General features: G+C 39.4%; 1 protein-coding gene across 5 annotated transcripts in view; it reads right to left on the bottom strand.

The window, feature by feature from the left end:
- The window catches only part of LOC103732999 (decaprenyl-diphosphate synthase subunit 1), a 240,760-nt gene that overhangs the window by 126,346 nt on the left and 94,699 nt on the right, over window positions 1-19,715 (bottom strand). For all 5 annotated transcript variants that reach the window (XR_003849344.1, XR_003849346.1, XR_003849345.1 and 2 more), the window contains 4 exons: window positions 19,385-19,528; window positions 14,878-14,988; window positions 7,857-7,955; window positions 7,089-7,203 (listed from right to left, as the gene is read on the bottom strand). Coding sequence is in view for 2 of the 5 variants with exons in the window: in XM_029562923.1 (XP_029418783.1) it covers window positions 7,089-7,203; window positions 7,857-7,955; window positions 14,878-14,988; window positions 19,385-19,528 (469 nt within the window). In the remaining 3 variants the exon portion in view is untranslated. The remainder of the gene's footprint in view (window positions 1-7,088; window positions 7,204-7,856; window positions 7,956-14,877; window positions 14,989-19,384; window positions 19,529-19,715) is intronic.

Raw genomic sequence — 19,715 nt, 5'->3', positions numbered from 1 at the left:
TGGAATTAACACAACAAAACATCTGGGACACGCTGAAAGAGGTCATTAGAGGGATGTTTATAGCTCTAAGTGCCTACATCAAAAAAAATCAGAAAGAACACAAATAAATGACAACACTGCAACTCAAGACCCTTGAAAAGCAACAGCACATGAAACCCAAACCCAGCAGACAAGAAGAAATAACAAAAATCATGGCAGAAATTAATGAAATCAAAACAAAGAAAACAATACAAAGAATCAACAAATCCAAGAGCTGGTTCTTTGAAAAGATGAACAAGATTAACAGACTGCTAGCACAGTTAACAAAAAAGAAAGAAAGAGCATCTCCAAATCAACAAAATCAGAGATGAAAAGGGAAACATCAAAACAGACACCAGAACGATCCAGAACATTATAAGGGAATACTTTAAAAACCTATATGATACTAAATTTGAAAACCTAAAAGAAATGGACGGATATCTAAAGGCATGGGAACCACCAAAACTAAACCAAGAAGAAAGTAACAGCTTAAAAAGACTCATAATACAAAAAGAAATTGAAACAGTAATACAAAACCTCCCGACTAAGGAAAACCCGGGACCAGATGGATTTACAGCAGAATTCTATCAGACATTTAAAGAAGAGCTACATCCAATACTACTTAATTTATTCAAAAAGATAGAAATGGAAGGAGAACTTCCAAATTCCTTCTATGAAGCCAGCATCACTCTAATACCAAAGCCAGGTAAAGATACAACCAAAAAAGAAAACTATAGACCCATATCCTTAATGAACATAGATGCAAAAATTCTCAACAAGATACTTGCAAACCGCATACAGACACACATCAAAAAGATCATCCACCATGATTAAGTTGGCTTTATTCCAGAGATGCAGGGATGGTTCAGTATACGTTAGTCAATACACGTCATAAACCATATAAATGGGCTCAAAGACAAGAACCACTCGGTCATCTCAATAGATGCAGAGAAGGCCTTTGACAAAATTCAACATGCATTTATGTTGAAAGTCCTAGAGGGAATTGGACTGGAGGGAACATACCTCAACATAATTAAAGCCATATATAACAAACCCACAGCCAACATCATTCTAAATGGAGAAAAACTGGAAGCATTCCCATTGAAATCAGGAACCAGAGAAGGCTGTCCACTATCCCCACTTCTCTTTACCATAGTGCTTGAAACCCTTGCAAGATCAGGAAATTAAAGGAGTAAAAATTGGAAAAGAAGACATCATATTATCCCTTTGTAGATGATATGATATTATATCTAAGACCCACAAAAAATTCCACTAGAAAACTCTCGGAAATTATTAACACGTTCAGTAAAGTGGCAGGTTGCAAAATTAACCTACAAAAGTCTGTAGCCTTTCTATATACCAATAACAAGCAATCAGAGAAAGAGCAAATGGAACACTCCCCTTCACAATTTTGCTGCTTCCTATTTCAGTGATTGATTACCCAAAGACATTAAAGAGCTCTACAATGAAAATTTTAAATCTTTATAGAAAGTGATTGAGGAAGACATCAGAAGATGGAAGGACCTCCCATGCTCATGGATTGGAAGAATTATTATTTTGAAAATGACCATCTTACCAAAATCCATTTATAGATTTAATGCAATGCCAATCAAAATCCCGATGACATTCTTCACAGTATTGGAAAAAACCATCCTAAGATTCATATGGAAGCACAAAAGACCTTGGATAGCCAAAGCAACCCTGGGCACTAAGACTATACCAGATTTTAAGCTGTATTACAGAGCTATAGTCATAAAAACAACATGGTACTGGCACAAAAATAGACCCATAGATCAATGCAACAAAACTGAATTCCCAAATATGAATAAATGCAATTTCAGCCACCTGGTATTTGACAAAGGGGCCAAGCATATTCCTGGAGGAAAGACAGCATGTTCAGCAAATGGTACTGGCAAAACTGGATCTCTACCTGTAGAAGAATGAAACTAAATCCCTATCTTTCACCCCTCACAAAAGTCATTTCCAATTGGATCAAAGACCTCAATGTGAAGCCTGAAATTCTGAAACTGTTAGAAGAAAACATTGGCAGAAACCTACAAGATATAGGTATAGGAAAGGATTTTCTAAACCGGACATCAATTGCTTAGGAAACATGGGCAAGAATTAACAAATGGGACGTCATTACACTAAAAAACTTCTGTACATCAAAGGAGGCAACCAGGGAAGTGAAGAGAAAACCCACAGAATGGGCGAAAATCTTCACCAGCAACACATCTGACAGAGTTTTAATATCCAGAATATTTAACGAACTCAAAAAACAGAGAATCAAGACAAGAAGCAACCCAATTAAAAGATGGGCTAAGGAGCTGAACAGGGAGTTCTCTAAAGAAGTAAAGATAGCTATGAAGCATCTTAAAAGATGTTCAACATCACTAATAATTAGGGTAATGCAAATTAAAACCACTTTAAGATTTCATCTTACCCCAGTCAGACTGGCTAAGGTCAAGAGAACTAATGATAGCAAATGCTGGAGAGGATGTGGGGAAAGGGGAACACTCATCCATTGCTGGTGGGGTTGCAAACTTGTTCAACTCCCATGGAAAGCAGTGTGGAGAACTCTTTAAAAACTACAAGTGAACCTACCATATGACCCAGTTATACCACTCCTTGGCATATACCCAAAGAACTTGTCCTATTGCTGAGACACTTGTACATCCATGTTTTTTCTGTTCTTTTCACAATAGCTAAGAGATGGAAGCAAAGTTGATGAGTGGATAGTGAAAATGTGGTTCATTTATACAATGGAGTTTTACTCAGCAGTAAAGAAAGATGAAATCATGAAATTTGCAGGTAAATGGATGGAACTAGAAACTGTCATACTAAGTGAAGTAACAGAGACTCAGAAAAAATGGACGTATGTTCTCTGTCATATGTGGATCCTAGAACCAAAATGTGGTAAGTGTGAGTATGTTTCCAGACATAACTACAGGAACCAGGAAAATGGAACGGAACCAGGGAGGTAAAGGAAAAGAAAGAACCTGAAAGAGAAGAACAGTAGGAAACAGGCCTTAATAAGGGAGATATGGATAAAAATTGGGTTAGTTTGAGGGGGGAGGGAAGGGTGGGGTATACAAAGAACCTAGGGGATAAAGGGAAAGAAGGAGGTCAAGAGGTAGGATTGTAGAAGAAAGGTATTATTAAGGGAGAAAGGGGGGAAATGGGGGCACCTTAAGTGGGAAAACCATGATGGAGGGTTGAGACAGTGCAAGAGATAAATAATGCCTAGCTAATTTTGAAAACCAGAGGGAACCATATTATTCCTACAACCTACTGAAAATTATACATACCAGATCAAGAAATATATTTCTAGGTAAGGTTTATCTCAGAACAATTGGTCTTTGCCTAAGATTTATCTACATAACACATAGTAATTAAAAGTACCATACTGGTGGAACTAACCTTCTTGGGTGTTTAACAAACATACTTTGAGGCCTATACTAATTTCGTCAGAGGGACATAAAGGACAGTTTTCAAAATTTGCCCTCCTAGGTCAACAAGTTCCAGGGTACTATAAGCATCTCTCAAAATGTCCTGTAATTGTGGTGGGTCACCTGTCCTCTTCATCAAGGAGACTGAGGAGACCCCACCAGATGGACTTGAACCAGTTTCCAGTCTACAAAGAGGAGGATCAACATAGAGGAATCATTTCCTCCATGCTCCAAGTGAAGCCAACCATGGTCGAGCAGGACTTTTGACTTATCTTCACATAGGTGGAACTGGTAAAAGAAAGGAGCGGAACAGATCCTCAAATTGGTATATCTGGGCCAACTGTATGGCCTTAAATACCCAAAAGGAAAGTATAACCAAAGATGAAAGAGGCCAATATAATCTTTTAGGAGTCCATATGTAGCTAAAGGCTACATAACAAGAAACAATCTCAGATAGGCAATATCTTCTTTTGAGTTATTGGCCAGGGTGGCCCAAGAGACTCCCAGACAGTAAACCAGCATAGAACTGGGAAAATGAACAGCAGACCCCAGTCTTATCTAAAGGAATATTGACAGCTGATTGCTGCTAGATGAGGAACAGCTGACCCTCCTAAAACAAAGACCTCTAGCTAGGCTGACTAGATTCACCACAAGGGCAAGTAGTGGGGAATGGCTGGGGGTGCTGACAATACAGCAGACAGTAGCAGGGAAATCAGAGTATAAGGGTTCTAGTGTTGGGAGGGAGGCTATGCGAGTGTGCCATCTGGGAAGTGGGTGTATAGTTGAATAAAACGGTTTGGAATGTTCTGTGTGATATACACACACAGAAAAAAATCAACAAATTAAAAAAATTAATATTTGAGGAGGAACCATGGAAATTTACATTATGTTAATTAGTAGAGGTGATAAACATTACCACTGAAATCTCCCCGATGACTTTATAGACATTCACAGGCGCCAAGGATCTAAGTGAACCTATCATGACTAGTAATAATCAGATACATACAGATTAGAGATGCATGCGCCAACATCTCAGTGTTAGTAGCAAAACAATGAGTCTTTATGCAAGGAATAATATGTTCTAAAATGAAATGGAGCTATTTTTAAAGGTTAAAAACTGAATCAATTTTATGTCTTACAGGTCTTATACTGAGTTCAATATTGTATAACTGTATTAATTCAACTGTGAGCCTAGAAACTTGCAGCCACTTGTGAAAGAGATGTACTCTTGCTCTGGAGTGTGTTACTGAATATGTTAAAGCTGTAGTGAAATGCTTCTTCTAATCATGTAGTTATTAAAAATTAAAAAATGATTAAAATTGATACTTTGTGACCCAGGCTAAGTCAGCCTTGAGAAATGTTTTATGCTCACCATAACAGTTAGCAGATGTTCCTTTAGGATAAGAAATGCCCCTTGAATAACCCTCCCTAGCTATAGCATCCAACAACACCAATTAGCGTCTGCCCAGCACTTTCCTTCTCCTCACCTCCCCCCCCTTTTCACTACCAGTATATATGTCTGCTGCTTTCAAATAAAATTTTGAGGCTTGATCAGATCCTTGTCTTGCCTCCATTTCCTTGCATTCCTTGTTTGTTTCATTCCTTCAGGTTATTCTCCCGACCCCCCAACGTTGAAGCCCCTGGGCCGGGGCTGTAAACCTAAAAATATACAGCCAATTTTGACAGAGATGCATCTTAGCTCTGGAAATTGTTATCGAATATGTCAATGCTGTCGTAATGAAATGCTTCTTCTAAGTATGTGGTTATTAAATAAATAAGTAAAAAAAACCTCACTGAAGCTCCTCTATGTCCTGCAGTGTCAAATACCTTGCCATGATTTAGTTATTTATGTAAAAATTAAACAAGTACATCCATTTCATTAGTATGTAGATTTCATTTCATTTTCACTAAATGGTAAAATTATATATGCAAAAATTGTTTTAAAATAAAATTTCTTAAGATTTGTTATCAGCAAGTGTTTGGTTGGTCTACCTCCTTTGCCCCAGCTCCTCCCATCTTCCGTTCCCTGGGCTGTGAAGTGAGGACTGTAATCAGTACCCTGTAGAGCTGTTATAAGCCTCAGCACTAGTACAGTCACCCCTCCTCATCCACAGGTTCTGTATCTATGATCCAATCAACCACTAGTCAAAGGTATTTGAAAAATATTGTGTACTAAACATATGCAGGTTTTCAAATCAAAGGTATTTGAAAAATTGTGTGCACTGAACACACTACAGCATTTTATACAAGTGGCCAGAGCAACTGCTCCAAGGGTTCCTAGAACCTGTCTCTACAGGTACCAAAGGGCAACTCTATTTATAAAGCATCACAGAGTACCCAGTCCTCTCAGTGCCCTTGTCTTCTTAAAAATATGAAAAAGTTGATGTTTTACCCACAAAGTGTGAGGTCCAGGACTGGGTATGAGGCTAGCCATCATGCCATTGAGAGAGAACACCAAGGCATGATCCTACATCTGGTTTGAATATCCTGCTGGGAACTAATAAGCATTGGATAAATATGATATTTGTACTTTGATGAGACATAACTCTCTCTAGCTTACTCTAAAATCATGATCAACACCTTATCTACAAATCTATCATGAAAAAGTAGTCAATGTTTTGTGAAAAGGCACTTCTAAGTAGATACAGGGGTGTATATGTGGGGTGAAATGTATTTCAAAAAGTGTCTACAAAGTTTACTTTTATTCCTTTTATTTTCTTATGTTTTATTTTAGTGCATGCATGTTTGTATGTGTATCTGTGTGTATCTGCATGTATGTGCATGTGTGTGTGTCTCTGTGTATCTGTGTGTGCATGTGTATCTCTGTGTATTTATCTGTGAGTATATCTGTCTGGGTAAATCTATGTGTACATCTGTCTGTGTGTGTCTTGTGTTTGAATCTATGTGTGTGTCTGTGTGTATGTGTATAGATCTGCTTGTGTATATGTATGTAACTTTGTGTGTGTGTGTGTGTGTGTGTTGTATGGGTGTGTGCATGTGTGTATGCAGATGTTCTCACCTACTCACCCATGTAGAAATCAGAGGTTACTATCAGAATGTCTTCCTTAGTTGCTTCCCCATCTTATTTTTCTCTCATTGACCCTGGTGCTCACCAGCTCACCAAGTTGCTGGACTGGCTGCAAGAAAGGCCTCAGGATCTACTTGTTTCTGCCTGTCAGTTCTGGGGTCACAGACTTGTGCCACCACACCTGGCTTTTGCATGGGTGCTGCGGATCTGAACTTGGGTGCTCAGGCTTGTACAGCTAGCACTTTACCCACTGAGCTGTCCTCAGCCTCTCAAAGCTTACTTTAAAAAATTTGTATATTTTATTTTATGTGTTTGAGTGTATTGCCTGCATGTAGGTAGGTGTACCCATGTTGTGCAATGTCTATGGAGGTCAGAAGAGGGCATCAGATGTCCTGGAATGGAGTTATGGACAGTTGTTAGCCGCCATGTAGGTTCTGGGAACTGAACATGGGTTCTCTGCAAGAGCAGTCAGTGCTCTTAACTACTGAGCCATCTCTTCAGCTCCTCAAAGCTTACTTTTACACAACGTGTTGAATGATGGACCATAGCTCTGCGCTTTGCATGTGCATGTGAATTTCTCTGCTTGTACTTACCTGTAGAAGGCTGAGTTAGTGTAGCTGCATTAACAGTCCCCAGGTTCGTCCACCGAGAGGCAAGTCCAGCTCTTGCCACAGCTCGCTGATAGTTATCGTAGAGAGTTTTTCCATACTAGGGAGGGAATGCAGAGAAGGAACCCATTTATTTCAATTTTTTCACTCAATTAAAAGATACATAGAAAGAGAAAAAAGTGTCATTGTAGCTCATTTTAAACCATGTCCAAATTCTTTTTGATGTATTTCATTAATTGCTTTTCCATGTTACACAAATTTCTAGATTAGTAGAATCATTTCATACCCCCCCCACCTACACATAGAAGGTTAGCCACACAATTCTGATTATGAGTCTTCACATAACTGCTCTGTAGAGTCAGCCTTCCTCATTTACCCCTTTCCTTCCTATGGTGAGGATGGAACTCAGGGCCTCACACATGCAAGGCAGGTGCTCTACCACAAAGCCACACACCTCTGGCTCAATCTTGTGTTTTATAATTGCACACTAAGATTCCTCTCTGAATCTGAAAAGTTTGATCTGAAAGTCAGCTGTAAGTCTGAGGCCACTGGACACAGCTGCATATTGTACAGATATGTCATATGCATGTTTGTATGACTACTTATTGAGGGATAAAAGGGGGCAAATTCATGAGATAACATATGTGGCTGTTCCCAGGAACAGGCCAGATCTTTACAGCAGTGAAATGCTAAACCCAGGTAAAGAAGCTTGCTAGCCACTCCAAGGTCATCTAAGGCTGAGTGCACACTCACCTTGGCAATCCTTATTCCCATAACCCACTGGTTGAGAGTTCTTGCATCATCACAGCAGAGGTACTTGATATACTGAGACTCCTTCTGAATTTGAGGATGCTAGAAAGAAGCAGTTTTAAAGACAATTAATAAACTCAATTTATTAGAACAAAGCACCTTTCAAAAAATTAAAGAAAAAGTCTGACAACATATATGATTTCTGAGGAGGTGGCAAAAATTACTGGTCGAAATTTTAGGATTAGGAAGAGAAAGAAGTCTCCTTATGTAGCTCAGGATGGCTTTGAACTCATGATCCTTTCACTTTAGTCTTCCCAATAGCTGGGATTACAGGTGTGCACCCAGTTGTGAGTAATGTTAGATAGCCAAACTTGCAGGGCCTGGTGGCACAGGCCTGGAACCACAGCCACTTGGGAGGTTGAGAAAAGAGGATCACGTTCAAGGCCTGCTTGGGCAACTTAATGAGAAATTGTCTTTATGAAAAAGGATGGCAACTTTTCCGGGGGGCGTAGCATATTTCCCTAGTATGTGTGTGGCCCTGGATTCAGCCCTCCATACTATTAAAAAAGGCTAAATCTTTAAAGGATTTAAGAACTCAAATGGTTTAATCATAAGCACTTTTTATAATATGTCAATTTAATTCCTTTTCTCCCACTTAAACATTAGAATTCTTCCTATCTATTATGTACCCATCCCTCACTGGGAATCAAGTTGTTTTTTCATTTGTCAGATAAAGGAACTTACTCAACAGACATTTCACATTATAAAACTAATGCCGATAAGAAATATGGTCTTATGATTTCTAAAACTTAGCCCATGGATTGTTTCTCCTACCAAGAGTTCAGAGGTTTGCAATGATCTCTCTCTTGACTATTATATCACACTCACATAGGCCACTATCCTCAGCAGGGGTGCTGGCATGCAGAAAAAGTGTTTCCATCTAGCCTCAACTGGCAGGAAGCAATGGCTTGGAGGGTTGAACAGGGGTTATATGGGACCTTTCAGGAGCTCACATAGAGCAATGACATGGCAGACATGAAGGAGACACTCTGCACCTCTCTTTCTCAATTCTTTGTCCCTGTAGTTTTTATGTTTGGCTCTGATATAGTAAGTTCTCTATCAGGGTGGGATCTACACCTGTTTTGTTTGTTGCTAAAGATCCACAGTTCTTAGCCCATGCCTGACATATGGTAAGTATTTCAGTCTGGGTGTCAAAATAATTGTTGAGAAAATAAATGAGCATAATATTTACTGTTGCGCCAGAAATACTGAAACCATAAGGTAACAGGCAGACAAACCTAGAGTGTTAAATATGTGTCATGTTAATTTTGATGGGTAATTATAATTTCTAATATATTTTATTGTATAAAAAAGTACCAACTAGCCGGGTGTGGTGGCGCACGCCTTTAATCCCAGCACTTGGGAGGCAGAGGCAGGCGGATCTCTGTGAGTTCAAGGCCAGCCTGGTCTACATAGTGAGTTCCAGGACAGCTGGGGCTACAGGGAGACCCTGTCTCAAAAAGATAAAAAAAAAAGTGCCGACTACAATGATTATGTGCGCTCACGTGTGTGTGTGTGTGTGTGTGTACTTTGTTCTTTCCTTAGAGAAGGTTACTAATCTTGCTAGGATAAGCATAAACTGTAAAAATAAAATGAGATGCCAGGAGACCTGGGAGCATTTTTCTAGGGCTCTTCGGTGGGCAGGAAAGGAGTGAAGGACCACTTCCTCTCTTACAGTTTCAGCATAATTACTGGCCTTCAGGAAAATGGCTAATTTCCAAAGGTGGTGTGAGCAAAGGGCACTGTGCCTTTGAACGTCAGTTAGAATGTGGTGGGAAGTACCTGCACGTGACCCCACTGTCCTCTACGGTGCCCCCACACTGCGTTCATCCCCCTCCACTGCGAAACATACACAGGCTGCAAGAGCTTGAAAGTTTAGTTTACTTTTGGTTTTGCAAATGAGAAAACTGATGCTTGGAGAGCTTACTATGTATCTCTTGACCATATAGAATTTCTACATTTATATTGTGCCATTTTAAACAAAGTAACAAAGATTCTACAGAAAAATCAGGAAAAATGAAATGTCTTTGGTTTTTGTGCCAAGTGAGAAAAGCTGACTTTTCTACTTTTACCTTTAGATGGATTTCTTCCTTCTTTAGGGCCTCCAGCCTCCAAATCTTGACCTGAAGCCCCTTCCTATTTGTTTCCCCATCAGAGTCTTTCCTGGCAATTCTGCCTAGGGCTCAGAAATGTTGCTGTAGTTTTCCAGTCCGGCCAGCAGATGGCAGCAATCACTTTTGGATTGCTGCATTGTTCTTGCGGTTCAAGGTTTGCTCAGTTAATTCTGAATGTTCAATTTTAGTTTTGTAAATGTTATTCCAATAACCATGTTCTTTGGAGGACCTCAAATTTGTAAATCTCTGTCAAATCAGGCAATGAGGTCTGACAGCAAAAAGGATTTGTTGCATGAACTAATCTAAAGGTCAGATTATTAAAAATACAAGCCAGGCACTTGTTGGATGGAATGTGACATTCCATAATGCTTGCAGCATTTCCAATAATGAAGTCTTCAAAACCAAATCAAAGCCCTTGTCTTTCAGTATCAGAAACACAGCTCTCTGACCTACAACAGAATTCTTGTTCTGACTGCAGTGTGGAAGGCACATTGGTTTCTTCAGCAATGAATGTTTAAAATTGATCTGAAGAGGGCATGATAGTGCATGGTTTTAATCTCAGCATTGGGAAGCAGAGGCAGGCAGATCTCTGTGCTACGGAGGCCAGTCTACATAGTGAGTTCCAGGCCACCTGGGGCTATACAAAAACCCTGTCTTAAAAAACAAAACAAGGGCTGGAGTGATGGCTTAGCAGTTAAGAGCACTGACTGCTCTTGCAGAGGACCTGGGTTTGATTCCCAGCACCTACATGGTTGCTAACAATCATTTGTAACTCCAGTTCCAGGGGATCTGACACCTTCTTCTGACCTCTGCAGGCATTGCATGACATGGGTACACTTACATGCATGCAGGCAATACACTCATACACATAAAATAAAAATAATAAAATATTTAAACAAAGCAAAAAAGAATCAACAAAACAAAAAATCCACAAACACAGAATTGCTCTTAAGAAAGCACCAGCAGTTGGAGAGAGACAGCTCAGCAATTAAGAGTGCTTACTCCACAATCATGAAGACCAGGGTTTGGATCCCAGCACCCACATAACAAGCTGGGCACACCCACAAACATCCGTAAGCCCAGCACTGAGTGGGGCAGAGACAGAAGACTGCTAGGGGTTGCCAGCTTTCAGCCTAGTTGAGACATGAGACCCAGGTCCAGGAAGAGGCTCTGTCTAAAAGGAATAGAGTCATAGCCAAAGACACAAAGATTTCATGGTTCTGAGATGAGCTAGCTTGTGGGCACTAAGTTTTTTCTTGCTCCCTTCATAACGCAGAGATCCTTCAGAGTGAGATGCTACAGGGCCAGTTACCACGCTGGCTCTCCAGTCACCTCACCTGACTAAGGGGTTCGCTCCCTCCTTATGCCTTTGCCTGAGAAATCACTTGCAAACAGTGGACAGAAAATGATGGGTCACTGCCGCTGGTCATATTCTCTCTCAATGATCTGACTGTTACTGACTGAAAAAGAGAAGCTCTCTGAGGACATGCAGCACAGCATATCATGGTCAAGACCGTTGCAGAATATTATTGCTAAAATGATCTTACAGATCCTCTATGCTTACACAACGAGGAAACAGGGCTAGTTAAGCAACTTGCCCAAGGTCCAGGGTAGCAGCAGAATCAAAACTAGAACAAAGGTTCCATTTGTTCAACCTCTGGGTGCTGACAAATATACTAAGCCCTAGGTATATAGAGAGACGACTCACTCCATAACTGGGGAATGGTGGCTGGGGGAGACAAATGTCAACAGATACGTGATTACTCTATGACATATTAGATTTCACAATAAAAATTTGAAACAGTTGAAAAAAGCTTTTTGAGTGTCAGAATGTGTGGGGAATGTCAAGAGATTCTCTGAATGAGGTTTGGAAAGAGGCAGAAAAAAGATGGAGGGAAGCTGTGGTCAAGGACCTTGAGCTGAAGCAGGATTGTCTCTAGGCGCTGCAGGCCACCGGATCTTTTCAACAACAGAATAAGAATGAAGTAGCTGGAGTCTAGGTGGAAGGTGAGCTTGAAGGGAAGAGTAAGACTGGACAGATTAAGGGGTGAATGGGAGACACTGATGCAAAATCAGGAAGACTTCTGCCTTGGGGATTACATGAGAGGCAGGAAGACGAAGGGATCTGAGGGCCATTTCTCTGTTTATAGTTTAGTAAAGTAGGTGGCTATGACAGGTTTGTGTCTCCTGGGAAAGAGATATTGCCCCAGTGTGTATGAAGCATGCTTGTAGATACCATTAAGATACATCATACTGAATTAGGGTGAGCTCTAAATCCTGTGACTCTGTCCTTACCAAACAAGAAGAAAAAGGTGTGGACATGTGCAAGGAAGATGACTGTGTGTGATGGACAAGGGAATTGGCATATGGTGGCTGCAAGCCAAGGAATGCCAGGATTGCTGGAAACTTCTAGAAGCCAGGGGAGAGGCACAGACAGATTTCCCTTCAGACTTCTCTGGGAAGTTTTTTCTTTGTTCTTTTTTGAGACAAGGTTTCATTATGTAGCCCAGGGTGGCTCTGAACTTGTAATCTTTCTGCCTCAGCCTCCTCAGTGCTGGGAGTTATCATGCCTGGCTCCACCCATTTTATGCTGCTGTTTTTCATTTTTTATTTATTATTATTAATTATTATTAGTGTGTATGTGTGTCTGTTTGTGTGTGCCATGGTGCATTTGTGGAGGTCAGAGGATGATGCTGCGGAGTCAGTTCTTTTCTGACACTGTGGGTTCCAGGGATTGAACTGAGGTTGTCAGTTTGCATAGCAAACACTTACCCAGAACTTGATTTTGATTTTTTGAATTTTCTTAAAATATAAGAGAACTACATTTCTGTTGTTTTAATTCAAATAGTTAGGGGTAGTTTGTCAGGGAAGTGCTAGGGAGCTACTACAGTGGGTAACGGTGCCATCAGTTTTGAGAGACTTTGCTGAAAGGACTTGGTGAGGATGTAGAGAAAACTGAAATCTCTGCCTGACGGGTGACGGCCGAGGTGCTCCTTGGACTTGTGGTTACCACATGTGAGAGAAGGTGAGACTCTCAGCCATAGATTGGGAATATTTTGCGTACAGATGACAACTGGAACTATAGCTAGCTTCTGCTTTCCCAACCGGAAGCCTGCAGTTTTCTAGGAATATCACCAGAAGCCCCATTTATGGTAAAAGACATCTTTTAACTGCCTTGTGCAACCTCTGTAGCTTATGTTTTTATCTTAGCAGGTTGTAATCCCAAGGCAGCTTTGAAGCCACCCTTTAAACTCATTTATTAAAAAAAGGGGGGGGAGTGTAGACATAACATGAGAACCACTAATGTGGCACACATGGGTATTGCTAAGGCATTACGCTTGACTCTCCACTGAGAAGCCCACACCCAAGCTTGGGTGTGGCATATTCATTCACTGAGGACGTTTCTTTCTATTAACCCTGGTTTGATTTGTTTCAGTTCAATGCTCCCAGCAGCTGGAATGCACCCAGAAGACAGTTGTCATTTAACAAATATTGAATGAGTGAGTGAATAAATGATTTCATTACAATAAATAATAGTAATTGTGGATGGACACAAACTTATTGCATATGATTGACTTGACTGAACTATTAGAACAAGCACAAACTTACCGCAGGCCTAAGGACTCTCAGTACAGCAAGTGTAGTTATAAAAATAACCCATCCACTGATCTATCTGGTCTGAGATTCTAACTTTAAGGCACATAAGCCTCATCAAACACCTAGTAATACATAGTTCCTTTTGACATCATTTTTAAAAGTTTCACAACCTAAACTATATGGTGGCACACACCTATCATCACAGTACTTGGGAGAAGGAAATAGGACAATCAGGAGCTCTAGGCTAGCCTCAGATACACAATGAGTTTGAGGCAAGCCTGGGCTACACAAGACTCTGTCTCCAAAAAGAAGTTTTAACTTTAAAAAAATTATTATATAAAAATATTATTTTATTTTTGTCTTTTTGAGACAGGGTCTTCCTGTAGCCCCAGCTAGCCTGGAACTCACTATGTGGACCAGGCTGGCCTCAAACTCACAGAGATCTGCCTGTCTCTGCCTCCCAAGTGCTGGGATTAAAGGTGAGCCACCAAAGCCAGCTATTTAACTGGTAATAATTTTTTTAAGTTTTAAATTTTTTCTGCATTTTTTTTCTAGGAAATATTTAAGTTCAAACTTTAAATCCTGCCCCCCCCTGCAACCCTGCTTTTTTTGAGATAGGGTCTCTATGTAGCCCCAGCTGTCTTGAAACTTGGTATATAGACTAGGGTGGCCTTGAACGCACGGAGATCCACCTGCGTCTGCCTCCCAAGTGCTGGGACTGAAGGTGTGAGCCATCACACATTCTTAAAAACAACAACAACAACACAACAAAACGTCTTACAGGAAGATAACAATACTTAATAAATAAGAACTGAAAATATCTGTTTGCTTGTTTTGAGACAGGGTCTCCCTGTAGCACTGGCTGGCCTAGAGCTTGCTATGTAGACCAGGCTGGCATCTCTCTCACAGAGATCTGCATGCCTCTGCCTCCAGGGTGCTGGAATTAAGCCACCATGCTTGGCTTGAGAAACATCTGTTTTGTCAATGAAATTTCAAATTAATATATTCAAAATATTCTTTTATATTCAGAAGTTATAAAGACCCTAGACAGATTTAAAGTTGTAGGATTGGACAGCAGTCTTGGGGGACATGACAAATTGATTGACATCATATTACTTCCTTATTTTGGTTTGAAAATACACATTTTACTATATTGGATTTACACTTTACTACATATAATTTAACATTTTTTCCTTGAAATAAAATAATAATTCAAACAGCTTACAGATCTAAATTAGGAACCCATGACATACCTTTAAAACAAAGCAGTAGTCAGTGGGTGACTTGTATTTCATTTTATGCTGAATCCCATAGTAGATGTTAACATTTTCAAACTGTATAAAACATGCCAAATCTCGGGATGTCTGAAAGAGAGTGAAACAAAACAAAACAAAATAAAAACGTCCTCTGAGGCGATGCTACAACAAAGGATTCCAATAAGGACTTGGAGAGATTGAGTGCTTTTCCAGAGGACCCGGGTTTGATTCCCGGGCTCCACATGGTGGCTATTAACAGTCCTTAACTCCAGTTCCAGGGGAATCTGAAGCCCTCTTCTGACCTCCGTGGAATTGCATGACACGGGTGCACTCACATACATGCACGCAATACACTCATACACATAAAATAAAAATATAAATAAAATATTTTTTAAAAAGAGATAAAATAATTGATATGAACATCTACTGTACACGGTTTTCTTTATGTCAAGCCTACATAAAAGACAGAGGACAAAGAGTGCAACTGAAGCAGGCCCATGTGCCTCTGAGATGGAGTGGAGGATGAGGCTGTTGTCCTAGTGCCTGCTGTAGACTCCAGGAGTCAGAACTAATCGACCTTGAGATGTGCTACTGACAAAATCATGACAGTGTGACCAACTAGTCAGATGTTTCGTTTTGACTTTTGCATTTGAAGTCAGTGATGGAGTTTGTGATTGAGCATTCAAAGAAATGGAACAAAGCACAAAGCCCCTCAGGAGGAGGAATGAGAGGTAAACTCGATGCTCAGCAAATTATCACAAGCTCCATGCTCTCAGATGCTCCTTCTTACGCTGGCAAGGTTGCCATGGAAACAGAGACCTCCACGGATAAATTGTGCTGTAAAAACCGGTAACCTCTAATTTACATATTTGGCTACACTTCAATTACACATTTGTTCCACTATTCACGTTTTTTCTTTCATGGCCTATAACTCCCCACCTCATTACTGAATAAGGAAAAATGGGCAGAATTGCTATACCTTTTTATTCACCAGCTTTTTTCTTTTGCTGTTTCTATAGTCCTTTTTAGAAGTACCATAGCTTACAGACTAGTAGACTCTTCCAAATATTTTTAAGTATCTATCATCTATCTATCTATCTATCTATCTATCTATCTATCTATCTATCTATCTATCTATCATCTATCTGTCTGTCTGTCTGTCTATCTATCTATCATCTATCTACCTATCATCTATGTATCTATCATTGATCTATCGATCTATCTTTATCATCTATCTTCTATCATCTATCGATCTATCATCTATCTGTCAATCATCTGTCATCATCATCATCATCATCATCATCTGTCACCTATCCATCATCTGTCTATAGGTTTAGACATGGATATCTCTCCTTGCACATATACTTGCATACACATATTTACATACACTCACATATATAAAACAATTACATATATGTCCTATGTCAGGACACGATTGGATAGATGACATTTTAGAGCTGTACAACATTCTCCTGCATAGGTAAAACAATTTCTTTTAAATATTCTACTATAGATGATCAGAAATCAACTCACTTTTTGCTGTTGCACAAAACACTGTGCATGAACAGACATTTCTGTGGGATGGGTTGCCAAAGTGGCAGCTGCCATCCACAAAGGCATTTGTACCCTCTTCCATTTGCTATGATCCCCAACTTGGCTATACCGTTTTGCAGTCTAGTTTTTCATTCCCAAGAATGTCCTTTTTTTCTTATCTGCTCTCGCCAACATTGGATGCCAATATTACTGGTTTTATCAGTCTCACAGAGGATGTAATATCTGTTTATTTACTGGTAAGATGGAACAGCTTTTACTCAGCGGCCTTTAGTATTTTTTTCTGTGAATTTTCACTTAATAAGCTTTGCCATTTGTGCATATGTTTATTTCTTCTTATTGATTTGTTGAAGTCATTGTATGTATAGATAGTAATACTTGGTAATGCATGTTGTAAATGCTCTTTCTGACTCTGTAGCTAGTTTTTAAGGTCTTGTATGATATTTTCATCCATAAGGAACTTAAAGCAGCTTTATACGGTCAAATCTGTAAATTTCCTCCTTTGTACTTTTGAGTTTTATTCTTAGTTAAGAAAGTTTGTTGTGCCCCAAAGTTATGAAAATATCAACTCACATATGTGAATTTAGAGTACTTTTTCTAAGGATATTTAAATTAAACTAGGATTTAATTTGGTTCACGGGCTTAAGAGGAAAACTTTAAACAATGGACATACAGCTATCTTAATGCTGTTTGTGATACTGAATTCTGCACTGTTTCCCAACTATCATTAAAGCCTATCATTAAAGGCTGACTTTAACTTCTCTTCCATTAGATGGTTCTCTGTTGACGAGTTCATTTCTTCTGGTTTTCTTTTCCTTTTTAATCCTAATGATCTAACTTCTGAGAGAAGGAGTTTTAGATCAATGCTCTTTACAATGTTGGGGGTTTGTTTTTTAAAAATATTTTTATTTATTATTTTTATTTTCTGTGTATGTGTGTATTGCCTGCATGTAGGTAAGTGCACAATGTTGTGCAATGCCTGTGGAGGTCAGAAGAGGCTGTCAGATCCTCTGGGATGGGCATTACCAACAGTTGTTAGCTGTCATGTGGGTGCTGGAATTTGAATCCAGGTCTTCTGCAAGAACAATCAGTGTTCTTAACTGCTGAGCCATCTCTCCAGCCCCCACAATCTTTATATTTTAAGTAAAAAAAATGCTACTGATTTTTTTTTTTAAGGTTGCAGTGAACTTCTACTTTCTTTGTAAAATCGTATATTTTATGCTACACAGATTGGGAATGGTTTTGATAATTTTATTCTTATATATTTTGTATTTTTCTTTCTTGATCTTCAGGGAATCTCTTGAAGTGTGTTTAATTTCCATATTGTTTCTATAAAGCAAAATAATTTTTTGCTTCATTATGTATTTGGTCATAATCTTTTCTTCTTATGTTGTTGTGTAGACAGTCACACCCATTGTGAACCATGTGAGTTTTGGCTTCTTTTCCCTGTGATTATCCTTCTGAATTTCCCCTTGCTAGCTAATTCCTCTATCCCAAAGTTATTAATAGTAACAAGAAAGTGACCAACTGATGTGAACACAACATGTACCATTTAGTGAGTTGTGTTATAGGTTTATTTATATGTCTAACTTACATTTAACTGCTTAAGATATAACAGTTGTAAAATAAAAACAAATTATTTATAAGACAATTGTTACGTGTCCAGTGTGGGACTGCAGTAAAGATGGCAGAGGTGGGAAAGTATCAGTTCTAAGATTCACAACAGAATAAAAAGGCTCAGTGGTGCAACAGCTGCCTTACATCAAGAGTTACCCATAATGCCCCATAGGTAGCAGGATCTCCTAACAATGAATTCACCTGTTTGGGACTGCGGGTTAAGCCTTATTAAAGGAAATCTGTACTCTATAGATATGCCATTTGGTGAAGCCCTGGATTCAGTTTACCCTAAATAGAGACAAAATCTAAAGCTTTGTAGAGGCGAATGGAAGGTGGAAACATCTCAACTCTCTAAGAAAAGTTAAAGACCAGAACCAGTGATAAGATTACATTTAAATAAGAATTTACTGTATGTTTGCAGATTTGAGTCAATAATCCTAGCTCATCAAGTAAAACTTAAATTGTATGTAAAATACTCTGTTAAATTAAGAAACAAAATGCCTTAAGTATACCTCTGAGAATAATTTAAATATTCAGAACATAAGGTTTTTGATGCTTGATAGTTTTTACATTTATTTATTCTCTCTCTCTCTCTCTCTCTCTCTCTCTCTGTCATGTGCATGCCATGGCATATGGAGGTCAGAGGATAATGTGCTGGAGTTGGCTCTCCTATCATGTAGAGTCTGGGGATCAAACTCAGGTTGTCTGGTTTGGCTTGAAATGCCTGTATCCATGGATCCATCTTGATGGTCCATGACTTTAAAACGAGTACTTATATTTTCATATTCAAGAGGAAGCTATAGGACAACTCAAAAATATTTCAGTAATTTTATCTTGTAGAAGATATACCTGTGTAAAGCCCAGAATACCACAGAACCCACATCGTCACGGTGTAGCTAAGGGCTATGGCCACCTGAGCTGTTTCTGTGGTTCACTTCATCGAATGTTTTCTTGTTCAAGTGCCATTTTAATTTTTCGTCTTGTTGTTTTCTTTTGTGATTACTGTAGTTTGGATCTGGAGTGGTCCTCACAGGCCCAAATGTTAGGGTCTTGTGCCATTACTGGGAAGTGGCAGAGCCATTAAGAAGTGGGGCCTGGTGGAAGGAAGTTAACTCATTGGGGGCAGACCCTGAAGGGCACTGTGACACCGTGGTCTCACCTCTCTCTTGGTTCTGGCTGTGAGGTACAGCCTTTCTCTGTCAAACTCTGAAGTGCTGCCTCACCACAGGTTTAAAACAATGGGCTAACCTCCAAAACTGTGAGCCAAAATAAACCTGTCATTTAAAAAAATTAATTACCTCAGGTGTTTTGTTACAATAATGGAAAATGGACTGACCTTTGTCTTTCCTTTGGGAACATAATAAATTCCAGAAGCTCGTAAAAGGAAATACCGCCTTTTCCATGATTTCTTCCCATCTTCTTTTAAATAAAGAGCTCCTTCGAGTTCTGGTACAATGACAGATGTTCCACAGAAACTTTCCTGAAATTGAGAATACATAGGAATAAAACATATATTCTGTTTACATTTAAAGAAAGGTTTCAGTTTAAGTAAATTTTGTTGGAAATGGACTGAATACACACTTCCATTATCTGCTGTCTGCTGAGGGGGAGAGGTAAGAAAACATAGTGACCAGAGGTCCTGGTTCCTGGGTTAGATATCAAAACTC

This window comes from Nannospalax galili, unplaced genomic scaffold, assembly GCF_000622305.1.
Source record: "Nannospalax galili isolate Female #2095 unplaced genomic scaffold, S.galili_v1.0 scaffold14, whole genome shotgun sequence".
Taxonomy (NCBI): Eukaryota; Metazoa; Chordata; class Mammalia; order Rodentia; family Spalacidae; genus Nannospalax; species Nannospalax galili.
The sequence above is the reverse complement of the archived record's forward strand: the minus strand, read 5'-3'. Positions and strand labels throughout refer to the sequence as shown.